The sequence below is a fragment of the Otolemur garnettii genome, unplaced genomic scaffold, assembly GCF_000181295.1.
Source record: "Otolemur garnettii isolate 467f Iridium unplaced genomic scaffold, OtoGar3 scaffold00074, whole genome shotgun sequence".
Lineage (NCBI taxonomy): Eukaryota > Metazoa > Chordata > Mammalia > Primates > Galagidae > Otolemur > Otolemur garnettii.
The window spans coordinates 2,014,381-2,040,985 of NW_003852469.1; the positions used below are offsets into that span (position 1 = coordinate 2,014,381).

The 26,605-nt window shown below is 38.1% G+C and overlaps 1 protein-coding gene across 6 annotated transcripts in view; it reads right to left on the reverse strand.

The window, feature by feature from the left end:
- Positions 1–26,605, reverse strand: part of HMBOX1 (homeobox containing 1) — a 152,627-nt gene that overhangs the window by 26,904 nt on the left and 99,118 nt on the right. For all 6 annotated transcript variants that reach the window (XM_023515583.1, XM_023515586.1, XM_023515582.1 and 3 more), the window contains exons 5-6: positions 26,275–26,385; positions 15,498–15,651 (exon numbers count right to left, since the gene is read on the reverse strand). In XM_023515583.1, the coding sequence (XP_023371351.1) occupies positions 15,498–15,651; positions 26,275–26,385 (265 nt within the window). The remainder of the gene's footprint in view (positions 1–15,497; positions 15,652–26,274; positions 26,386–26,605) is intronic.

A 26,605-nucleotide genomic window follows, 5' to 3' on the forward strand; every position in this document is an offset into this window, starting at 1 on the left:
GTTGCAGCCATCATTGTTGTTTGGCGGGCCTGGGCTGGGGATTCGAACCTGCCACCTTAGGTGTATGTGGCTGGCGCCTTAGCTGCTTCAGCCACAGGTGCCAAGCCCCTTCATCCTTTAATATGACTTTAGGACAACTCACGACCTTGAAAATTATTCACTGATCAACTTTCTCATTGGGGAAATGAGACTATGAGAAGCTCAGTTCCCCAAGGTTACAAAGCTAAGATCACAGCCAAGCCAAAAGCAGCCCATGGTCTCTCTGCTACTTCTTGCTAAGGAAGTGGAATAGTATCCCCCTAAAATACACATCTACTTGAACCCTCAAAATGTGACCTTTTTTGAAACAAGTATATATGTAGATGTAATAATTATGGTAAGGATGAAGATGAGATAAAATTTCAAATCCAATGGGAATACCCATAGAAAGACAGAAAAAACCACACAAACAGAGAAGGCGGCCATGTGGAGATGGAAGCAGATGCCGGAAGGGACATGAGGACTGCCAGCAACTGCCAGAAGCCAGACAGAGGCATGAGAGGGTTTCTCCGACAAAGCCTCAGAACTGGGAAGGAACAAACTGGTTGTTTTAAGCTATTCAGTATGTGATACACTTAGTAACTAATACACTGAGTAAATGTAGCTAGTACAAAAAGAATGGGACAGCATGCAGGGACAGTGTGAGTCAACTTTGGTGGACTTTATTTCACTATAGAGAGATTCCTGGCAAGCAGACTGGAATGAGCCGATACTGCTGTAAGTCATCTGAATAAGGTTTCTATTATCTAAAAGTCTGGTCAAATACTAAAAAATTTTACCTTTAGTTCCTTTTTCTTCTGAGATCTACCCCTCTTTTAGATGCCTAACATTGTTTTTCATTCAAGTTTCCATAAGAAGCTCCTATATTACAATTTTTTAGATTGACTCCCTGTTGATAATAAATGGGGCTTAGAGATTATTTTATTCAGCAATTAGTGCAGTAAAATTCAAAGTATACAGTATTGATATTTAAAATCTTTTTTTTTTTTTTTTTTTTTTGAGACGGAGCCTCAAGTTGTCCCCCTGGGTAGAGTGCCATGGCATCACAGCTCACAGCAACCTCCAACTCCTGGGCTCAAGCAAGTCTCCTGCCTCAGCCTCCCAAGTAGCTGGGACCACAGGCACCCGCCACAACGCCCGGCCATTTTTTGGTTGTAGCCATCATTTGTTGTTTGGCGGGCCCAGGCTGGGGATTCGAACCCGCCACCTTAGGTGTATGTGGCTGGCGCCTTAGCCGCTTGAGCCACAGGCGCCGAGCCCCCTTTGTTAATTTAATTACTCTTTCTGGTATATTGATTACTTTTATTAATGAAGATTAACAACTGTCAATGACCTTTGTGGTGTTTCAGAAATATATGTATTTAGTTGTTGGGTTTTTTTTTGAGACAGAGTCTCACTATGTCGCCCTCAGAAGAGTGCCATGGTGTCATACCTCATAGCAACCTCAAATTCTTGGGCTTAAGTGATTGTCTTGCCTCAGCCTCCCAAGTATGCTGGGACTATAGGTGCCTGCCACAATGTCTGGCTATTGTTTTTGTTGCAGTTGTCATTGTTGATTTTACCTGGCCCGGGCTGGGTTTGAATCCACCTTGGTCTATGTGGAGGCGCCTTATCCACTGAACTACAGGTGCCACCATGTATTTCGTTTTTTAAGATTGATTTTTTTTAAGCGACAGATCTTGCTCTTTTGCCCAGGCTATCGGTGGGCAGTGGCATGATCATAACTTTACTGTACTTCAAATTAAATATACAAATTTTTTCTTTTCTCTTTTTTCTTAGAGTGATAGGTGTCAGTAATATGATGTCAATGTTTATCTAGAAAAAATAGGTGAAAATGGATAACTTTTGAAATATAAACAGTAATGCATGCATTCTATTCTGTCAAATATTGTAAAATTATAAAATCATCATAATCAAAACTTTGGTTTATGAATTGATGATGACTGACAAATAAAATAACTTTAGATGCAAGAAGGAATCTTAAATCCAAGGAGGAAGGGGAAAGTGGCTATTTGGAGAACAAGACCAAACTAGAGCCTCATCTTATGAGCCAAGTATCATATATTAGGGTTAAATATAAAAGCAGAATCATTAAAAAACAAAACTAGAGAAAAACAGCTGAATGAGGAAGCCTAAGTGATACAGGCATAAGAATTAAAAAATGAAGTACAAATATGTAGCACAAAGGGCTAATGACAACTCCTTCTGTAGAGAATGTGGAGGTCAGTAAGAAACATGAATATGCTGTGGAAATGGGTAAAGAACAAGCTCCGTAAGTACGAGGGATTCATAAACATGTAAACGCTCCTAGCCTCACTAGCAATCAAAGACGTTAACACACCCTAAAATGAAACAAAGCTTTCACCCACCAAACAGGCAAAGAAAATGGATTTTCACTTACCAAAAGCACAGTTATGACAGGCATATAAAGCCATGCTGTGGTGACCTGAATGGTCATTCTCAAGGCCATTGTTAGCAGAGGGACAAATTCAGCTTTGTGGGGTAAGATGTGGTAACATGGCTAAATGTATCGTTACCCTTAAGAGAAAGGTACGTACATGGTATTCGCATCAGCACTATTTAATAGGGCAAAACGGGGAAGATTTACATGTCCAATAAAATAGTAATGGTTAAATAAATTATGATATAGCCATCTGAAGAAAGAAGGGGGTATTAAAAATATCACATTTTCAAAGAGCACTAAATGACATGGGAAAACATCAGTGAAAAAAAGTTATAAAACCATATATAATAGTTATTCTAATTATATACCACATATATGTATATAGATAAAGGAGACCCCTAAATGTAAATGTACCAAAATATTTTCAGTGGTTATTTGTAAATGAAAATATTATTTTCTTTTTATATCCCATCTTTTCTAATATAATAGTGTTAATTTTCTAATAAAAACGTTACCTAAAATAACAATAAATTAGATTGTATGATATTACAAAAGCCTACCTTTGATTAATTTGAAAACTGCTTTCCAAAATACTTTCTCTTTCACCATCCCTTTGTGACAAAGTGGCATCATAATCAGCGATGAAGTTAGGATCTGAACTAGAGATAGTGACCAACCGAAATGTCCAATCACAGGGCATTGGATAATAAACTATAGTATATGCTTAAAATGGATTTAGTTAATAAAAATCATCTTTTCAAAGATCATATAAATGACACTAAGTACAAAACTACATATCCAGAACAATCCTTTTTTGTTTAAAAAGATATGTAGATATATACATAACACACAGAAAAGACTGAAAAGAAATATATTCATTGTTAACAATGATTACTTCTGGGTGGTGATACATGTATTTAAGGGGTATTTTAATTTTCTTCTTTATATTTTTTATATTCCCCCTATTTTATATACTAAGCATATGCTAATTTTATAATTTTAAAAAGCATTATTTAATTAATTAATTTATTTTTGAGATAGAGTCTTATTCTGTCACTATGGTAAAATGCTGTGGTGTCACAGCTCACAGCAATCTCAAAACTCTTGACCTCAAGCCATCCTCTTGCCTCAGCCTCCTGAATAGATGGGACTACAAGTGGCTGTGACAATGCCCAGCTAATTTTTCTACTTTTAGTAGAGGCAAGGTCTCACTCTTACTCAGGCTAGTCTCAAACTCCTAAGCTCGAGCAATCCACTGGCTTAGGCTCCCAGAGTACTAGGATTACAGGCGTGAGCCACTACACCAAAAAGCCATTATTTCAAAATAAAGTTTGCTATCTGAAAGTATGAGCAAAATGAAATTGTGTAAAATTATTCTTTTTTTTTTTTTTGTAGACACAAAGTCTCACTTTATTGCCCTCGGTAGTGTACTGTGGCATCACTCAGCTCACAGCAACCTCTAACTCCTGGGCTTAGGTGATTCTCTTGCCTCAGCCTCCCAAGTAGCTGGGACCACAGGCGTTGGCCACAATGCCGGCTATTTTTTGTTGCAGTTTGGCTGGGGCCGGGTTTGAACCTGCCACCTTCAGTATATGGGGCCAGCAGCCTACCCACTGAGCCACAGGCACTGCCCATAAAATTATTCTTAAATAATAAATTTTCTTAGCTTATCATGCCTTTTAGCAGAAAGCCAACATACATTTTAAAAGACTGTTTTCAAAATACACTTATACATTACCACAAACAAAAGATGCTCTTCTACACTAATGTATTTTTTACAGGAGTTCATTTTTAATTCTAGAGACTTAATAAAATAAATAATGGCTCTCTCCATATCAGCTTTTCAGAAAGTGTGAGTATAAAATATAAATGAGTTCTATTACAGAAGAAGCTATGCGTTTACATGACTTTGTGGCATCTTAAAGTTTTACTATACTAACAAAATAGCCTGTCAAAAGAGAGTTTTAAGTAGAAAAATTAGTACTGGCTTACAACCAGATTAAAGGATTCAGATATGAAAAGGTGATTTTTAATCCTAATCCACAAATCCATATGGACTCCGATAACACAGCTCATTACACATGGATTTAGATACACCAGAGAGAAAACTGGCTTACTCAAGGTCATTCAGTTCATTGGCTCAAATTCATCTAATATATGGTATTGTTTCAGACTTCATTTAAGATATGTAATGCAAATCTCTGTACCAGTGAATCATCTAGACCAAACTCCTGTAAATTTCACAGGAGTTCCTGGAAGCAGTACTAGCAGAGATGTACAGATATCCATAAGAAACCCCCGTTAGGCCAAGGGCCACAGCAATTCTCAAGTGAGGGGTTTTCCTTCTTGAGAAAGGAAATTTCTTACAATTGCTCTGGAGTCAACCACAACGCTGACCTACCTTTTTTTGTGAGTAGGTCATAGGGAAGTTAAATAAATCCTGGGACTTCTCACTTGAAATACAACATCAAGACACAGTAAAAGTCTATGTCTACAGCACAGTTTAATCTATTGTACAAGAGTTAGTACCTCCTCAGACACTGGCAGAAAATAAAACTTCCAAACTGTTATGAAGATAGAAAGATGCCTTTTTTTCACTTGTTTACAACGGAAAAATCCACACATGAGAATAAGAATTACGAACACCATGTATGAAATGTACCCTAACAAAGTTTTCATCTTCCAAGACTTTTTTACTGCACAGATTCTATGTTTAAGGGTTTTATTTACTTGCAGTGTGCTCACTGCCACTAGATCCTACTTGTTATGTGATAATAAGCACAGCCCTGGATTTAGGAGCTGAATTTTCAGCACACTTTATCCTACTATTAAACCTTAGACACAACACAAGCTATCACTGCCCAATGACATGCAGCCCAAAGTGGGTTTTATTACTCTATGACAAATGGTTTTCCATCTATGTTACCTTTTAATCATAAGTCTATGAAGAACGTGAAAAGAATAGAGACAATTTTTTGGAGTTGTCAAAAACAGTGAAACTGACAAGGTCTAATCACCTGAAGGAAAACAGAATTTCCCTTAAAACATGTATCTTGACTGAGTATCACTGAATTGGTTAAGTATTTGTTCAATCCTCCATTTATTTTAATAGTGAAGGGGAAAACCATGTGCAAGATGTCAGTGTTTAGTTTTGCTGGTATATGATGGATGTCCTAGTTTCCTAATGAAACTACCAAATGTGAGTGACAACCAAGGTTGTACGGGGGGATACGGTGGTACCCTGGGAAGCACCTGCATTCACAGACTATGGGGCACTAGTGCGGCTGTGCTGCTGGCTGTTTTTGCTCCCCTTTTATCTGAGCAGTAGATGTATCTTCCTCTCTGCTCTGTCAGCCTCCGTTGGTAGGAAGTACATTTACAAAAGAGATTTGAAAGGTCATCTGAAACTAAGTTTCTTACTTTTGATGTACAAGGTGTCCAGAGGCAGAGAGCCTACTTTTACAATATAAAGTGCTGGTGCCTATCTAAATATTTGAAGTACTGGTGTCAATTAAAAATAAAGTACTTATTATAAACTGGCCACTCACCAATTGGACGATACTGAACAATAATTTATTACAACGTGAAGATCAACAGAACAGGATTAATCCATCGTCTCCTACGTGGCTTTTCTTATTCTCAGTGCTATGTTTCTGTAAAATGACTAACTCTTGCTAAAAGGGATATAATCTGTATTAAAAATGAGAACTTGTTCCCCCAGAGATCAATCCAGATTCTTGATCTCAACAAGTAGCAAACCAAAGGCAGACAATGATATAGATTATTCTAAGAATCTGGTGCCCTGGTCTGGGATTCTCCTTATATACTTCCTGGAAAGCAGAGGGAGAAACACAAGAGTTTGTATATACGAGTACTTACCACATTTTTTTAAACCTACCTTTTTACATTCTGTGCCTTAGATTACTGTTTTTAGTGTGAGTCACTCAAACTACCAGAATATAGATAAATGAGTTTTCAATTGCCTCTTAAAAAGCTCAATTATTTCTGGTAACATCTGACCAAAACCCTGCTACTTATGTTAATGTTGTTAGGCACCTAAATGTTAACAATTGTGCACAAGTAAAATAAACTTCTTCACAGTGATACCATGAAGAAAGGTATTTTGATGACAAACTCAGCAAGATAATGATAAATATATGATAGTCTCAAGATGGTTAGAATCATAGCTTAGTCTGGCCTGATTTAACAGATGACATCCCAAAATAGGAACCAATAAAATATTGGATGAGGCACTGTTAAGATTTCTATAGTACACAGGTACTCCAAGTATAACCTAAAGACCACTTTTAGATGCCCCACACATTAAAATGACACAATCTACCTGAAATGCATCCAAAAAGGCAACCAAAATTGGACAATTACCCACAAGTTCATATCCTACCAACTGACATCTTGAAACATCAAACACATGTGCAAACTCTGTACATGATATGAACGTTTAGTACAATAGCAATAATTCCTTAATGCACTATTATAAGGGCCAAAACCACACTTGTTTTGTTAATTACCGTATCCCCTAGTGTCTATGACAGTGATTGGTTCATAGTAGAAGCTTAATAGGTATGTGAGTTTTACAAAAAGCTCAAAAATTTTCCAGTAAGATCTTCCAGTTAGTCTATTAAATTGATCAGTCAGTATTGATATTTGTAACACCTATAATTCTGCCTCAGAGAGGAATCATGCACTTCATTGGTGACGCATTACACACAACACCAATATTTACATAACCACACTTCATTTCTTTATAAACTGTGGCCACAGAACAGTATGGTGAACATGGGGTCTTTTGTCCTGATTAGGCTCAATGACTACAGAAATAAGGGGTACACTGTACAAAAGATACTGCTGGCAAATTGTCTATATGAGGACAGGGAAAACTTCTAATCTGCCTCAAAAACATCACGATAATTTCTCTTTTAGCTATTTCTGTTTGACCAAAAAGGAACCAGGAAGTATAATTTGCCAATTTTAAAATGCATTTAAGGACAGTTCATCTTTTTACTGGCTATGAAAAATGGATCAGGATAACTTTACTTGTCAATAAGTGGGAAAGTTTTGTTGTTTTTTTCCTCAAATAGTCTAATGGATTGAAATGAGGTCATGTTCAGGCTCCTGTTGTCTCATATAAATGTTAAGAACTTCCTTCTATTTGCAGAGATACAGGAGGTATAGTTCATTATGTGCTACCCAAGTCATTCCATAAGGATTTGGAAAGAGGATAAACTCTTTAAAATTCAACTTTCAGCATCTATTAATTCCAAAATTTATAGTGTAGTCTTCCAGCATTTTCTAACCTAGAATAGCAATGACATCAGAAGAGGGGGAGAGAGAGAGCAGTCTGCCAGTGCCTGCAGTACAGGGGAGACCAGCCCAGGGAGGGAGAGTGCACGCGTTCTGGGGCTTCATCCACTACAGACCAGGCCAAACGTTAGGACTCCAATCTGCTCCCCAAAAACGTTTTGTTTTTTTTTTTTGAGACAGAGCCTCAAGCTGTCCCCCTGGGTAGAGTGCCATGGCATTACAGCTCACAGCAACCTCCAACTCCTGGGCTCAAGCGAGTCTCCTGCCTCCGCCTCCCAAGTAGCTGGGACCACAGGCATCCGCCACAATGCCCGGCTATTTTTTGGTTGCAGCCGTCGTTGTTTGGCTGGTCCGGGCTGGGGATTTGAACCCGCCACCTTAGGTGTACATGGCTGGCGCCTTAGCCGGTTGAGCCACAGGCGCCGAGCCCCAAAAACGTTTTTTTATGGATGAAAGGGTACAGTGATCAGGCTTGGGAAAAACAACATTGAGGCCTTCAAAAGTAATTTTTCTACTGTTGTTGAGTCATTTTGATTAGATCTTTAAATTTTTTAATTATTATTTATCATTGAATTGATTTGAATGCTTTACATCTTTAATAAGATTAGAAAAGCCTGGTTGAGTGTGGTGGCTCTTGCTGGGAATCTTAGCACTCTGGGAGGCTGAGGCAGATGGACTGCTTGAGCTCAGGAGTTCAAGACCAGCCTGAGCAAGAGCAAGACTCTGTCTCCACCAAAAACAGAAAAATTAGCCAGGCATTGTGGCAGGTGGCTACAGCCCCAGCTACTTAGGAGCCTGAGGCAGGAGGATCTCTTGAGCCCAAGAGTTTGAGGTTGGTGTGAACTACAATAATGCCACAGCACCCTATCTACCCAGGGCAACAGAGTGAAACTCTGTCTCAAAAAAAAAAAAAAAAAAAAAAAAATTTAGAAAATCTTGTACTGTTTTCCCTCCCATCCTAACATGTCTGGTGGGGGATTAAGGGAGAAAGCATTTCCTAATTTTGGTCAAACATGGGGTCTTTTTAAATATTCAATTCAGTTAAGTTCAAGCAATAGTAATACCAAATTTTAGTGAATGCCAAGTGTAACCAAACCCTAGCATAAAGCAGCACACAAACTAGACTACTGAAATATCAAGTAAAATTTACTCAGCAGATGGTGAGATAATTCACTCTGGCAAAGATATTACCTAAATTTTCATACTAACAATGTAAAAACTGGATTTTATAACTTTTGTAATAACATATCTTTGTAAAACAAAATCAGTGGGAAAAAGAAGGATCAAAAGTTTCTTTTCTAATTGAAAATGGCTGGAATTTCTTTTTTGTTTGTTTTTGGGTTTTTTTTTTTTTTGCAGTTTTTGGCCAGGGCTGGGTTTAAACCCACCACCTCCGGCATATGGGGCTGCTGCCTTACTCCTTTGAGCCACAGGTGCCATCTGAATTTCTTTTTTTTATATTTATTTTTTCTTTTATTAAGTCATATACACATAGATCATGAATACATTTATGCATATGTGAGGTACAATGTGTTGAACATCTTAAACAGATAGTCCATCTATTTTTTTCCTTTTCTTTTTTTTTGGAATTTCAAGATACTTCCTTGAAAGTATAGAAAAAGGAATATTATTTAGGCTCCTGTCTTTAAAAGGGAAGGCTGGAAAGATTTTTCAAAAGTTTCAATTTTTTAACTCTGAGGATGTTTTACACTTATTTTTTTTTTTTTTGCGCCCCCTCACCCCCCGGTTTTATACTTATTAACACAAAGTCCACCCCATACAAAAGAAAAAGATAATGTGAATCACTGGCATAAAAGAGTTTTCACATGTGAGAGAAAAGCAGCACAAACAACCTAAAAAATGAATTAAGAAGAAACATTTTTTTCTATTATTAGAAGAACCTATTTCGCATGGATACAAATAAGAATACTCTGAGAAAAGACAGATGTTGTTTTGTGGCAACACCAGGCCATTCTCCAATCCTGCTCACCAGACTTTCCCGCCAGTCTGAGCACACATTCCAGCGACCTCAGTTTTTAAGCCTTTGTGCCTTGGCACTCCCCTGCCAGCCACGCCCTTCCTCCTCTTCTCCACCCATCAGAACCTCCCTGCCCTACAGGACCCCCCCACCCCACCCCAATGCCATCTCAGGGTTGCCTTTCCCTGCACTACTCTATTCTGTATCCTTGTCACACTCAGTACCATCTGTTGTGTGGCTTTTAAAATCTGACTTCTCAGCTAGGTGCAGTGGCTCATGCCTATAATCCTAGCACTCTGGGAGGCCAAGGTGGGCAGACTGCCTGAGCTCAGGAGTTCAAGATCAGCCTGAGCAAAGCGAGATCCACATCTTTTCTAAAAACAGAAAAACTAGCTGGGCATCAGACAGGCAGGCACCTGTAGTCCCAGCTACTTGGAGGCTAAGATAAGAGGATTGCTTGAGCCTAAGAATTTGAGATTGCTGTGAGCTATTATGACACCATGATACGCTACCCAGGAAAACAGAGTGAGACTGTCTCCAAAAAATAAATAAATAAACAAACCTAACTTCTCCATTGTACTGAGACTACCGGGCCTAGAACCTTACCCTTCAGCACTGGGTACAATGTCGGCACAGAGAATGAATGACTTTCATTTGAATAAAGAAGTACTTAAGGAGACTTTCATTAGTTGAGGCTTAAGAATACTGAAAATGTTAATTTTTCAGAAATTCCATTTGAAAAAACCCAGAATTCCTTCTGGAAGTTTTTACTTGTTTAACATTTTTGTGCTGCCTATTTAGCAGTGGGAGGAGTACATGAAACATCTACTGTGTGTCGTGCCATGCCGAGCCCTCTGCAGTCACTGTTGTTGAGTATTAAATCACAGCACCCTCCAAGAGAGGTACGATTATTGTCATGTTACAACAAGCAATTTGCCTAAGGACACACAGCTGGTAAAGAGGAGGGGCTAGAGCCCCGGTCCTTCTGTCTACCTGTCATCAGAAACAAACCAAAGATGAGTAATGTAAAAATGTACAAACTATCTGACATTTAAGGCAAATAATTTATTTAAATTTTATTATTACTCTCAATCTTTAGATATTTATGGCTTTTTACATTATTATAATAATATAATGTGTTTCTTCTATTGCTTAACATTATTGCATTTACATTCTTCCTCAAAGTTATACGAGTAACATTTGTCCTTTTACCATGATATTCTACCTAATGGATCATTCAGCATCGACTTACTTGCTACAAAGCTGTCATAGTTAGATATAAAGGAGCTGGAAATAAACTTCCTACCTACATAAGGTCACCACCCTGTTCAAATACATGATCTCCTTCATCCTGGATGTGAAGATATTTCCTTAAGCTAGTTCACTCAATGTAGGACTAATAAACTAAAAAATAAAAAGTAAGTTTCTTTGCAACTGTAAAGCAATGAACAAGGGTTTAGAGAAGCCAATTTCTTCTAAGCAATAAGGTGACTTTTCAGTTTTCTCATTTTATAAGGAAATAATTATAACTACTAGACTGATGAAAAGGTAGGTCAACAATGATTTCTCTGCATTTTCAGATTCTAATATCCTCAGGATATTTCATTATTGTAATATAAAAATGTAGAAACTGAGGGAGCCAAAATACAATCTAATTGCTAAACAAGATCCTAAGATAGATTATAGGGACATACATAAAAATACAGTCCTGGAGAACTGGTCTTCTGACAGACCTTAGTTATCATGGAAGTCATTTTCATTTTTGAAGTTAGTCTGTTCACGATGTTATGCTCACCACAATTATTTTCCAAAGATTTCATTCTAGTGTGGGAAATATTTTTTTTTCTTTCAAGACAGAGTCTCACTCTGTTGCCCTGGGTAGAGTGCCACGGTGTCATAGCTCACAGCAATCCTCCTGCCTCAGCCTCCCAAGTAGCTGGGACTATATGCATGAGCCACCATGCCCTGCCAAATTTTATTTTATACCCACACACACATATATGTATATGTGTGTGTGTATGAATAATGAGTATCTATTACGAGCCAGGCACCAAATAGGTGCTAGGGATATACAAATCATTTAAGTGCTTTGGGTACGGTAAGAGGCAAGAAAACAAGAGCTTTTGTGTGTACATGCTAGCAGGTAGCTTGTTTATGGACATTCTCCTCTTTTTGCTTTATTTTCCTCATTAAAAGAGGAAGCAAGGTCATCAGGATGGGGAGTTTGCAAAGACAGAAAAGTTATGAAATAATCATTTAAGAGAGTGAGTGAGAATAAACCAGAAAGATATATTATTAATTCTGTCTGGCAGAATTAAAGACCTACTTGAGGTTCCTGGTCATAAATCATAAATTTAAAATAAGATCAGTCAGTGGAGTTTTAAGTTTTTCTCCAGCCACATTTAGCTGCAAAAATGCAAAAACTGTATGAGCAGAGAGATTTAGTCAGACTTAACCAGAGTTCATTCACACTCATGGCTTTCTTCTTCTTTTTTTTTTTTTTGCAGTTTTTGGCCGGGGCTGGGTTTGAACTCACCACCTCCGGCATATGGGGCCAGTGCCCTACTCCTTTGAGTCACAGGCGCTGCCCAGCTCTTCTCATAATAATCACCTCCACTTTATAGAAACCAGAAATTCCCAAAGATTAACATAGGGTGAAGCTGGAACTAAACCTTAGCCTGTGTGACTCTGAAGTCTGTCCTGTATTTTTTTTTTTTCCTCATTTCTAGGATTGGGAGGGATCATCATGTTTCCTTTATTATTTATATAGCTTCACTTTTTTGATTCATTTGAAATTTGTCTTGGTGTATGGTGTGAGGAATGGAATGATTTCTAACTTTATCTTATACTACAAATTTGAGTAAGGCTTACTTTGCTGGTTTTATAGTCTGTGCATATGTATTTATTTACCCATTCTTTCAAAAAAAAAAATTATGCTTTACTCTAAGGGTAGGGAATTTTATATTCCACGTCGGAAAATAAAAACGTCCACTTTTCCAGAAGGAAAGTCATACTACGACCTTTTGTACTGTTATTAAGTACTTTGAAAGGCAGTCTGCATTTTTGTAACTATTGGAATAAACCACATCCTCTTTCTAGTTGTGCCAGGTAGGATAAAATTAAACTTAAGATAAACCGATTCTAGGTTTAGATAAAGACACATATTAATTAAAATTAAAGTTAAAAGTATAAATTACTCAGTATCTTTTTAACTGAAATTTAATCAGTGTAATTCTGTGGCTAGTTCTTGCTGCCTTGGAAAAAAATTAAAAAAAAAAAAAGAATCCTAAAGACTCTGAGGTTCAATTCTGAAAATGCAATAGGAATACCCCTCTCACTATCGTTGTTGGTGTTTAAATTAATTCTTTCTGACACTGACATTATGTAATAAAATGTAAATTGCATCGTCAATGAAAAAATGAAATGGTTAATACCACAGTTAGGACATACACTAGCTAGAAACCAATACTGAAGCTTATTTTTTTTTCCTGGGAGGAAAATGTATAACATTGTAAATACTTTAAATTAGGCATTATAATTCCCATAAGTTCTAAAGAAATTTTTAAGAGGGATAAAAATTTCTAGATGAGAAAAAGAGCAGACTATAAATGTCAGGTCTCTAGGATAGCAGTCTCACTCTTTACTGACTCAAGTATGTAAGGATTCATTGAATAATGAGTCCTCTTATCCATAATAAGCAGAGTGAGGAAAGGAACAGATGACTATCAGTGGATAACCTATAGTCTCATTTAGGGCACTGGACCCAACTTTTTTTTTTTTTTTTAGAGACAGAGTCTCATTTTGTTACCCTTGATAGAGTGCCATGGCATCACAGCTCACAGCAACCTCCAGCTCTTAGGCTTATGCGATTCTCTTGCCCTCAGCCTCCAGAGTAGCTGGGACAACAGGCACCTGCCACAAGGTCTGGCTACTTTTTTTGGTGCAGGCTGGTGGGGCCAGGTTTAAACCCGCCACCCTTGGTGTATGGGGCTGGTGTCCCACTCACTGAGCTACAGGCACCGCTCCTGGCTCCAACCTTTTAATTTACATAATAGAAATAGGTTTGCCTAAGAAAATTTATTAATTTCAGCTATGTACAAAAGCAAAAGTCTGAAGTCCAGCTTTTTAAATCTTTCAGGGAGTGAAGTTAATGAGCTGGGAAATAATCATAAAGTAGAGAATAGAGATAGCAAAAGTCTTAGATGACATATGGGCTACTGAAAATCTTTCAGTATGTATTTATTTATTTATTAGAGACTGGGTCTCTCTGTCATCCAGAGTGGAATACAGTGGCTGATCATAGCTCACTGCAGCCTTGAACTCCTGAGTTCAAGTGATCTTCTGACCTCAGCCTTTTGAGAAGCTAGGACTGTAGGCATGTGCCACATGCCTGGCTAATTTCTTTCTTTTTTCCTTTTTTTTTTTTTTTTTTGCAGTTTTTGGCCAGGGCTGGGTTTGAACCCACCACTTCCAGCATATGGGGCCGGTGTCCTACTCCTTTGAGCCACAGGTGCCACCCCTAATTTCTTTATTGTTTGTAAAGACAGGGTCTTATGTTACCCAAGCTGGTAAACTCCTGGCCTCAAGGGATCCTTCTGCCTCAGCCTCCCAAAGGGGTGGAATTACAGGCAGAGCTACCCCACCAGGCCTAAAAATGATTATTTTAGCTATAAAGTCACAGGTCAGAGTTTTTGTGACCTAAGCAAAGGCTGAGGCTTTCTCACTCTGAGTCAAATGCTCTGTCCAGTATATCATTCCACTGGTCAGGTTAGATAACAGTAAAAGTATACAGCCAGAACATTATTACCTTACTGCACATAAAGCTTTCCATCAAAAAATATTCTGTAAACATCACTTATAGGTAGGTGACAAAAAGGGTAGTTCTACTATAGGAACTATGCTAACTACTATTGCACATTTCATAATCACAATTAATTTATAACATTTCAGATGGGAAAAACGGAAGCTAGGGTCAAATTTGGGCTAAAAAAGTAAAGAGTATCTACTATGGATCAGGTACTGGTAGTAGAGTGAGAGGATAAATTATTGAATCAAAATCAAAAACAAGTATTTCTAAGTTTTGGTACTAAACTTACTTGTTTAGCATACCATACAGAAGAAAGGTACATTACGGTGGCCTCCTATAAAATTATTCGATATTTTTGATGAAAAGAAGACTTCAAAGAGTTTTTCCAAAATATAATACAAAAATATAAATTTAATAAATATTTCATCTAAAGTTTCTTAAATTACTGAGGATGCTATTAAATTATAAGTAAAATAAATAAATAGATGCTAACTCCAGCTTTATGAATTCTTAATGCCAAGATCACCACATCTTTTTATTTATTTTATTTTTTGAGACAGAGTCTCACTATGTCACCCTGGGTAGAGTGCTGTTGTGTCACAGCTCACAGCAACCTCAAACTCCTGGGCCCAAGTGATTCTCTGGCCTCAGCCTCCCAAGTAGCTGGGACTACAGGTACCCGCCACAATGCCCAGCTTTTGGCCAGGCTGGATTCAAAACTGCCAGTTCTGGTATATGTGGCTGGCACCTGGGCTGTCTGAGCTACAGGCGCCGAGCCAAGATCACCTTATTTCAATAATATAGCATTTATTAATATTCCAAAATACTTTCAGAGGTAGAACCCAGATCCCAAATAACTTACTCGAAATGAAAGCTGTCCCAGTCTATCCAAAGTTCATGTCTTTCCTTAGCTTGGGAGATTTCTCATAGGAAAAGGAGACACATACCTTTCCATCACAGCCAGGCACTCCTTTCTCCAGGTGAATCGACTTCCTCGTCGTAGTCGGAAGGTCCCAGATGCGGCAGAGACTGGGGGAGGCGTTTGTCTCCATTCAGGATCCTCTATAGGAATAGGGGCTGGTCTCATACTTAGCGTAGCCCCTGAAATACACAAGACATTTTTAGCAAATATCTTATAATTTATTCAAACCAATATGACAAATACATCATGAAATAAAGAATAATGAAAAAAATTTTTTTTGAGACGGAGTCTCACTATGTTGCCCTGGGTAGAGTGCTGTGGTGTCATAACTCACAGCAACCTCAAACTCTTGGGCTTAAGCGATTCTCTTGCCTTGGCCTCCTGAGTAGCTGGGACTATAGGTGCCTGCCACAACACCCGGCCTGGGTATTTTTTGGTTGGAGTTGTCATTGTTGTTTAGCAGGGCTGGCCTGAACCCACCAGCCTTGGTGTATGTGGTTGGCGCCCTACTCATTGAGCTATAGACACCGAGCCAAGAATAATGAATTTTTGAGAATAAAGTCTTGTCTATTAAAACTTGCAGGCCAAGGGCTGGGTGTGATGGCTCACGCCTATACTCCTAGCACTCTGGAAGGCTGAGGTGGGTGTATTACCTGAGCTCATGGGTTTGAGATCAGCCTGAGGAAGAGTGAGACCCCATCTCTAAAAATAGCCAGGTGTTGTGGCGGGCGCCTGTAGTCCCAGCTACTCAAGAGGCCGAGTAATTAATTCATTAATGATATTAAAAATGTCACTGTTCTTCCTATTTGGTCATCTGTCTATTAGTTTCATTTATATTATTTTTAGAAGCACAGCATGAAATCTACCTCATTATAGGAAGAGCAAAGTATGATCTCTGGGTTGGTGACGATTTCATTGGTCTACCTTTCCTCTAAAAAAAAAATCTCTTTTAAAATTCCTACTTGATAGTCATAATGTTTTTGAACAATATGCCTTAGATGTCTGGAACCTTTCATTACCATTCAAAGAACTTGGTATCATATCTTAAATTCAGGATATGAATAAATAAAAATTTATATATATAAAAAAGGACTTGGAAGGTCTTAATGTGTACAGGTATTAGATGAATTTAAAATAACTCAAAAAATTAACCAAATTCTTATAAACTTAAAAAAGTTAAATATAGCATCAAAGAAAATAAGATGATGTTTGATATGCTACAGTCTCCTAAATCAAATGTGTACAGGTCTCCTACCTGTTGATACTATACTATGTCTGTTATCTCTTGAACATAATAAAATTTCAATGAATAAAAGTCTATAATTAAGACATTTTACTAATTCAGACTAGACTTTTCTCAAATAGCGTGAACTGGTAATGATGCATTTACTCTCTCACCATTTGTCACTTGGATTGCTCCAGGCTAAAAGCTAAAAATAAAACAGGGAAAGCAACACTGTCTCTGACCTCCATAGACTTAATTTCACAGATCTGAAATAGAACTTGGTATGCTTTAACAGAGTTCACTCCCTGGCTCCCCTGCTCTTCTTTCACTCTTTTATTTATTTAATTTTATTTTTTTAGAGACAAGAGTTTCACTGTGTTGCCCTCGGTAGAGTACCATGGCATCACAGCTCACAGCAACCTCCAGCTCTTGGGCTTAGGCAATTCTGTTGCTTCAGCCTCCCAAGTAGCTAGGACTACAGGCACCTGCCATAATGCCCAGCTATCTTTTTGTTGCAGTTTGGCTGGAGCGAGGTTCAAACTCACCACCCTCTGTATAAGGGGCCAGCGCCCTACTCACTGAGCCACAGGTGCTGCCCGATGAAATGTTTTGCCTTTGATTTCTTTTTTTTTTTGCCCAGGGCTGAGTTTGAACCTGCCACCTCTGGTATATGGGGCCGGCACCTTACTCCTTGAGCCACAGGCGCCACCCTTCTTCTTTCACTCTTTACATAGTTTTATTTTATTTAATTAATTTATTTTTTTGAGACAGAGTTTCACTATGTTGCCCTGGGTACAGTGCTGTGGTGTCATAGCTCACAGCAACCTCAAACTCTTGGTATTAGGTGATTCTCTTGCCTCAGCCTCCCAAGTAGCTGGGACTACAGGCACCTGCCACATCGCCCAGCTATTTTTTTGATGCAGCTGTCATTGTTGTTTAGCTGGTTCAGGCCAGGTTCGAACCTGCCAGCCTGGGTGTATGTGGCTGGCGCCCTACTCTGCCTGGTATTTTTAAAACAAGAGTCTCACTTTGTTGCCCTGGGTAGAATGCTGTGGCATCATAGCTCATAGCAACCTCAAACTCTTGGGCTCAAGTGATTCTCTTGTCTCAGCTTCCCAAATAGCTGAGACTACAGGTGCCTGCCATAATGGCTGGCTGTTTTTTAGAGACCGGGTCTGGCTCTTGCTCAGCCTGATCGCGAACTCCTGAGCTTAGGTAATCTGCCTGCCTCAGCCTCCCAGAGTTGCTAGGATATAGGCGTGAGCCACCATGTCTTGGTACTCTTTACATTGTTAAATTCATCCGTAAAGCATAATTATGATCATATCACTCCTTTGATCAAAAACTTTCAAAAAGTTTCCCCTGCCTATGGGTTTAATCCAAACTCTATTTTTTTTTTTTTAAGAGACAGAGTTTCATTTTGTCGCCCGGCTATTTTTTGTTGCAGTTTGCTGGGGCCAGGTTTGAACTCACCACCCTTGGGTACATGGGGTTGGCACCCTACTCACTGAACCACAGGCACCGCCTTAATCCAAGCTTTTTTTTTTTTCATCTTATTTATTTTTTCTTGCAGTTTTGGCCAGGGCTGGGCTTGAACCCATCATCTCCAGTATATGGGGCCAGTGCCCTACTCCTTGAGCCACAGGTGCTACCCCTTAATCCAAACTCTTATGATTCCCCTAGAAAGACAGGCTAGAACTTTATGCACATATTAAAAAAACAATTAAATATTATTAATGAACATTAATAAATATGTCTTTCTTCCTAACAGGAATCAATTCTCTTTACCATAGCATGCAAGGAATACCATAGTGTTCCTACTATAACACTGACAGATTTATTGTAGATCCCCTTCTGAATGGCCACATTTCTCTATGTATTCACTTACACAGATACCTGACAGCTTAACTAATTCCGGTCTTCCTTTCCAACCCACTGTCCTACAGTCTTTCTCATCTCAGTAAACAGATTCTCATTCTTCAAACTACTCAGCTCAAAAATCTAATAATTGCTCTATTTCTCCCACAGACTACATATCCAATCCATAAACAAATTCTGTTCATTTTATCTTCAAAATATTTCTAGTATCAGACCAATTTTTATTCCCTGCACTGATATCACTTTAGAATAAGCCAGTGTCATCTCTCACAATCATGACTTCCCGGGACATATTCCAGAGATGCCCTTCACAATAAATCATACTTCTTGGTAATCATGCCTTTGAAAGAACGTGAAAAAAGTTTGAGGCTGGATCCTAAGAAGCTTTGCGGTTTTTGCCTAGGTCTCCTAGAACGCTGGCTCTTGGGGAAGCCAGTTGATAGAAGTCTGACTAACCTGAGACCATGATGTGGTAGCAAGTCTGAAGCAGCCACGTGGAGAGGCCACATGGAGTGAAAGATGCCCAGCCAGTCCCCAGGTGCTCTTGCCAACTCTAACTAGGTGCCAGACATTGCAGAGAAAGCCATTTGGGGCCACTCCAGCCACAGCAGACACCATGTAAAACCCAGCCCTGGGCCAGTTCCATACAGTCACATGGTAGCCAGCCTCCAAGGTCCCTTGGGATCCTTCCCTCCTGATATCCACACCTTTGCGTAGTCCCTTTCCACACTGTACCATGACTAGTCTATGTGACCAATAACATGTTATAGTGACATGATGTCACTTCTAGGATTAGATTATATTACAGAAGACAGCATGGCATCTTGGTTGCTCTTTCTCTCGGATCACTTGCTCAAGGAGGGAACTGTCTGTCATGTGCGAGGACACTCAGGCAGCACACAGCAAGGCCCATGTTGTAAGGAATGGCTGTCTATGGCTAACAGACAGTGAGAAATGAGGGCCTGCCAAGACCCCAGTGGGTGAACCTACGAGTGGGCCGTCCAGTTCCAGTAACTGCAGCCCTGTCTGATAGTAGGACCACAACTTCACAAAAACTCTGAACCAGAACCACCTAGCGAAGCCACTTCTGGATTATTAAGCTACAGAAACTGTGAGATAACAATGTTTGTTAAGTTGCTAAATTTGTTATGCAAGAAGAGATAATACAAATTATCACAATCACCTCCAGTTGGTTATTTACCCACATCCCCCAACATTGACACTATCATCATTCAAATGTACAAATTTGGCAGTAGAAATTTTCCCTTTAATATAGAAATTTCACTATAAGTAAGAATGAGAGTTACTTGAGGCCAAGAGTTCAAGATCAGCTTGGGCAACATAATGAGATATCGTCTCTATAAAAATTAAAGAATTAGGCGTGGTGGTACATGCCTACACTCCTGCTAAGAATAGCCACTGCACTCTAGCCTGGGAGACAGTCTGACCTTGTCTCTTAGAAAAACAACAACAAAAACACAAAAAACACCACCACCAAAAATGATAAACGAGAATAAGCATCTTTTCCTGTTTATTGACCATTAAATATCCTTTTTTGTAAATTCGTATCTTTTGTCCTTTTTTCTTATCAATTATTCATCTCATGGTGAATCAGTCAGCTTATGGTGAATTCAGTCTTATGGTGAAATCCCTCAAATGCTAGTTGTATAGATTGCAATTTTTTCCCCAGTTTGTCCCCTTTTATGGTATGCTTTGTGACCTTAATTTTTAATGCAGTCAAATCTGCCAATCTTTTCTATTATGGCCAGTGGGTTTGAATATCATTCAGAATCGTTTTTTTTTTTTTTTTTTTTTTTTTTTTGAGACAGAGCCTCAAGCTGTCCCCCTGGGTAGAGTGCCGTGGCATTACAGCTCACAGCAACCTCCAACTCCTGGGCTCAAGCGAGTCTCCTGCCTCCGCCTCCCAAGTAGCTGGGACCACAGGCGCCTGCCACAACGCCCGGCTATTTTTTGGTTGCAGCTGTCATTGTTGTTTTGGCGGGTCCGGGCTGGGGATTCGAACCCGCCACCTTAGGTGTACATGGCTGGCGCCTTAGCCGGTTGAGCTATAGGCGCTGAGCCCATTCAGAATAGTTTTATAGTTTTCATTTTATGTTTCAGCCCTTAATACATATGTAATTTCCTCTAGTGTGTGATATAAAGTAATAAATACTTAACTTTTTTTTCAAGCAAATGTTTCATCATAGAATACTTTGGAGATTCATGGCTTAAAACAGAGCTGGCAAACTACGGCCTGCTGACTATTTTTGTAAATAAAGTTTTACTAAAACATTGTCATATATTGATTAAAAGATTTACAATTTGTCCCTTTGCAGGGAGAGTTTGCTCACCCTTGGCTTAAAAACATTCCTGGCCTACCCATTATGAAACTCTAAACTGAATCCCTTCTTTACACAGTTCAAGAAAAAGGGTTCCATTCTACCAAAATAACCTGGGAATTCACTCTGGACCTAATTCAAAGCTAATAAAGTTTAGACATAAGCAAGAATTAGGAGGTTGGAGGGGTTTCAAAGTCTTTATTTTAGTGCTTTTCTCAAAGCAACCAGGGATTATAGCATAAGACCTCTGGAATCTAACTAATTAAGATATTAGTTTTGTTCCACAGCCAGGGTGAAAAGGTCCAAAATAGATTCAAGCTGCTATCGTGGATGATGAAGACAAAGGTAGAAATAGACTGCAGAGACTGGGCGTGGGTGGCTCATGCCCATAATCCCAACACTTTGGGAGGCCAAGGCAGGACGATCATTTGAAGCCAGGAGTTCTAGACCAGCCTGGACAACAGAGTAAGACTCTTATTCCTATCAAGAAACAAAAACAAAACAAGAAGTAGGCTGGGTAAGGGAACAGGTCATCTGATCCAAGGCCTTCCTCTGGTAAAAGAAGAGAATTTCAGAGTGGAGGGTGGGAATAAGTCAATGAATTCCAAGTAGTAAGCCCCACCCAGCACTGTGGCACGCTCCCTGAGGTCAGCAGCATGATAAATGGGCACAGACAGAACAGAGAACACAAAGAACCATGAGCCAGCTAATAAGAACGGTTCTTTCTTGGTATTGGAGTTTACTGTTAGTATTATGCTTCTTTATAATATACTGTATTGTTTATATTATCTTGAGAGCTGGAGGAAATTTATGAAATAAAATTTGTCAGGAAGGAAAAGATAACAGAGTGAGAGAGAGAAGGGGGAAAGAAAAGAGAGAAGCAAGTAGTGGTCTGGTTACTTTAAAAGAAATCAGGACAGTTTATAGACGGCGGGAACTGAATGATAGCAAATCTTGTGAAATATTTTAAAAACTGTCTCTTCATTTTAAATTTCTTAAAAAGCATATTCACACCATACTCCAAGAATATCATATTGCAAAAATTTGCTGCTCTTTGTCAAAAGAGTATAAATGTATTTGATTTAAAACATAATGTTATCGCATTACTTTTGAGATGTTTTCCTTGCTCCTTTTTCTCTTTCAATATAGCAACAGTTAAAAGTAGCCCAAGCAGCACTAATAAATACAAATTTGTTCTAGAAACCAAAGTTCATCTTGCTTTGGTTGAAATTGATGAAGAGAAATGTATAATACTAGAATGAGTTCAGAATTACTGACTCTAACTGAAAAATAAAAAGTTATTAGAATGTAGGAACAATGGACATAAGGCCTGAAACTCTATTGAAGGAAAATACAGAAGTTCTGGTTGGCTAAAGGTCCTTACTGGAAAAGTGTGCTCCAACGTTTTTTACCCCATATTGTATCTGAGCTCCTATTAAAAATAAACTCTTGCAACTTCTCACATGAGAAACAAAGAAACTCTTTTCACAATTTGCTAATAGATTTATTTAAAAATTTGAGTGCCTGTTCTCTTTGTATATATAATAACATTCTCGCCTATCACGGTTAGATATGGGTGAGTCTTTACCGATCAGCTAATAAAAGAATGACTACAGGCACATAATTACTATGCAATCCATAGAAACTAGGGTCTCCAGAAGTAATTTCTCATCCTCTCCCATTTCACAGGCATGTTTCCCTGGAGCTGTAACACTCTGTAAGTGAAGGTGTGGGCATTTCTTGTGAACCTACAAACTTACAAATTTACTTCATGTGCTTGCTGCATAAGCCTCCTGGCAAGCTTCATTTAATTGTTTAATTTAAAAGTATGCAGAATCAGTGCCATAAGCCAAGAGGAACCCAGAACACCCTGTCTGCTACAGTAATGTTTAAATTAGACAAGGGAAAAGATTGCTGCGCTTAATTTGATTAAATAAAGGGGCTTTTGCTGTCAACTACACTGAATGAAACCCTCACCCTCTTTTGAAAAATAGGCATTTTCTTGTAAATGTTTTCGTAAGAAACAAGGTAAAACGTATTTGATTAGTTTCCACCAGCCTATTCTATTTATATACATTGGCAGGCTTTGGGTTATGCTGGGAAATTCTGATGCTGGATCTGCATCTCAGAGAACTACACTGAGTGTATCTTTAATCTACTGAATTATCTCAGTAAAAATAACCTAAATATCTATTTTATTATTTTTCTTGCTGAGCCTAAAGAGAAACTTAAAAAAAAAAAATCAGGGTACATGTTAAATTTACTAATTTACTAGAGTATAAATGTCTTAACACAATAACTAAGAAAAGGCAGTGAAGGCTATGTTAACCAGTTTGATGAAAATATTTCAAATAGTATATAAAACCAGCACATTGTGCCCCATGATTGCATTAATGTACACAGCTATGATTTAATAAAAAAAAAAAAATCACAAATAAATAAAAAAAAAATCACAAAACCATATCCAAATAGGTCTGAAGTAAAGAGGTTGAAAAAGAGAACTTCACTCAAGGTATACAAGGAGAAATGCTCTGAGGCCCAAGAATAGAGGCCTAGAATATACAAACATTTTTGTATGTGTTTTCTAAATGCTTAAATTTACAGAAGAAAGGCTCTACGCCTACAGCACAGTGGTTATGGCACCAGTCACATGCAACAAGGGTGGCAGGTTCAAACCTTGCCTGGGAAGCTAAAACAATGACAATTGCAACAACAACAAAAATAAGATGTTGTGGTGTGCGCCTGTAGTTGCAGCTTACTTGGGAGGCTGAGGCAAGAGAATCGCTTAAACCCAAGAGTTTGAGATTGCTGTGAGCTGTGACACCACAGCACTCTACTGAGGGTGACATAGAGAGATTCTGTCTCAAAAAAAAAAAAAAAAAATTAAAGAAAAAGGAGTTTTTAATTTTGTGATGGTCACTGATTTTGCATTTTTTTCTCAAACTATATTTAAAAGGATGATACTATTGATATTTCTTTTAATGAGCTGTCCTGGGCCAAGAAAAAAAAATTATGAATTACTACATTTATTACATTTATCTATTAATAAAAAAATCACTGACATCTTGCTTTCTACTTGTCTCTCAAAAGCAGCAGGTCTTTACCATATGATCTAGGTTCTTCATTTTTAACAAAATCTTGAAAGCTATTAAGGCCTCAAGCGATTCTCCCACTGTAGCTTCCAGAGTTGCTGGAATTACAGTCATAAGCCACTATGCCCAGCAAAAAGTCACCATTTTAAGAAGTTTGCTTCTATATCTAGATATCCCTAGAAAATATTTGAAAACAAGTGTTTCTTCTTTGTAGCAAAACTGGTTAAATGTTGGAAAAACTACCAAGTCCTGGAAGAATAATGGATTAGATTATCCTGTTCTGCAATTCACTTGGAATCATCAAGTCAGGCGAGGATCATCTGTGAATGCTGAGACTACTGGTGAAAGGCTGCTACACAGTACGATATTCATCAGCTGGCAAACCACTGCCCTAGAGATTATCTACAAACTGCAAAAAAAAAAAAAAAAAAAGATCTGAAGGTCATGGCCTTAACAGAATGGTCAAGCTTAGCTCAGGGATAGTGCTAAAACCTGACATCACAGGCCTCCTGATAGGCAGGACCATGAGGCAAACATTACCTACGAAGCATTTCCCTGCTATGTTTTATTATGAAAATGTTCAAACATATCAAAACATCTAAAGAATTTCATAAATGAAAATCATACTCAGACCACTAAATATTTTGTATCCTGACTTTATCTCATACCTATCCATTTCCCTATATATTCAATCCATTTTATTTTTTGAAGCATTTCAAAGTAAACTGCTGTCATTACATGCCCCCTGAAACAACCTGTAAAGTATTCTTGCCCCAAATAATCAAACTGAATCTAATGAAGCCTTTAATCCTAAATTCCAGTCTACAGAAAATAGAGAGGATTTTAAAAACGTTATTTAACAATAACAATAAATAGAAAAATCCAGAATGTGGGACATTCTGTAAGATTACGTGGTTTAAAAAGTTTGTACTAGATTTAAGCATGTAGGAGACATTCCAATTTGTCAAATTAAAACAGATACTACTTTTTTTTTTAAAAGCTACCAAAGATATTCTTGCAATGACTTAAGAAATGTAACTATGAACTTAATATCACTACAGATGGTACTATGAAATTATTATTAATTTTCTTAGTTATAACAATGGAGACTGTGGTTATGTAAATTATCCTTATTCTTAAGAGATGTTGAATGCACATATATGTGCAAATCTTAAATTCATTTATTTTACAGAGATAATACAAATGTAGTAAAATATTAACAATTATTGTATCTAAGAAAAGGATAAACAGGTATTTACTGTACTAGACGTTTGCATTTTCTGTACATATGACACCCTTCAAAATAGAAACTGGGGGTCAGAATCGATTAAAAGAATTTTTTTGCAGAGAGGTTGATACAATCTATTCTGTTTCATCCTGCTTGGAACTTTGGATTGAAAATGTGATTTTTGGAAAACAAACTTATCACAGACACATAAAAATATATGTTTCTGTTATACTCTATTTCCACCTCAGAGTCAATGCTATTATTACACTTTATTTCCACTGGGGAAAATAACTGATTTAGTCTTTATGCAAAGGCTTTAATGTTGCAGCATTACCAAAAATAGCTCCCTCACAAGCTTACACCTAGAAGCAGGCCATTGTCACTAGATTGAGGCAGTACGTCCCACAACTTCAGATTTTACTTTCTCTATCACTTGGTGAAGGTATCCTGATAAATCTTGCCTATTCTTGCTAATCCTAGACACAAAGGTTTCTGTGGTCTTCTTTTTCCTTAAAATTTCATATTACTTTCTAATCTACTGCTGCTCCTGGGGGTCATCAGGGCAGCTGCATCCTGAAGTCCAAAGACTTATCCATTATCTAAGTCATTAGAATAAGAAAAAGAAAATCATTAGCAGAGATCATTGGGTAGGGTACAACATGAACTAAATAAAAATAGTAAATTTATGTTACTAATTAAAGCAAGATTTGCAAAAAAAGAAAGATAATGGAATCTTGTTTTACATATGTAACTATGTATAGCTGAAGAAAAGAACATCAGTCACTGACATTCATAAGCTTTGTGTCAAACTATGCCTAGAAACACATAACCTGGAAGCACAGAAGTTCCTTAGAGTGAACATGACAAAGTAATAATGAAAACTTATTACAATCAAGGCTTAGGACTTTAAGAGTAGTTTTTCTCGCATCAAGGCACAACATCAAAGTACCCGACTGAACAAGTGAGCACATGGATTCAATAAAGTAATTAATTACATTTGTCTTGCTTCAGATGCAACGGACAAAGGAAACGGTACTCACCAGGGTTTGTCTTCTCCAGTTGATACCATCGGTAAAACGCTCTTTTCTTCTGTTCACTCAGGTCTGATCCCTGTTGCAACAGCCAATGAGAGATACGGCTCTGGCTGATACCTACAGAGAAAGAGAAATAGTTTTTAAGGAGTAGTGAAATTATAGGGCAGTTAACCAGAGTTCTGTTGTTAGGTTACTGGGTACTTTATTCTTTGTGTCACTACATAAGAAGCTGCAACCTGGGCTCGGTACCTATAGCTCAACCGGCTAAGGCGCCAGCCACGTACACCTAAGGTGGCGGGTTCGAATCCCCAGCCCGGACCCGCCAAACAACAATGAC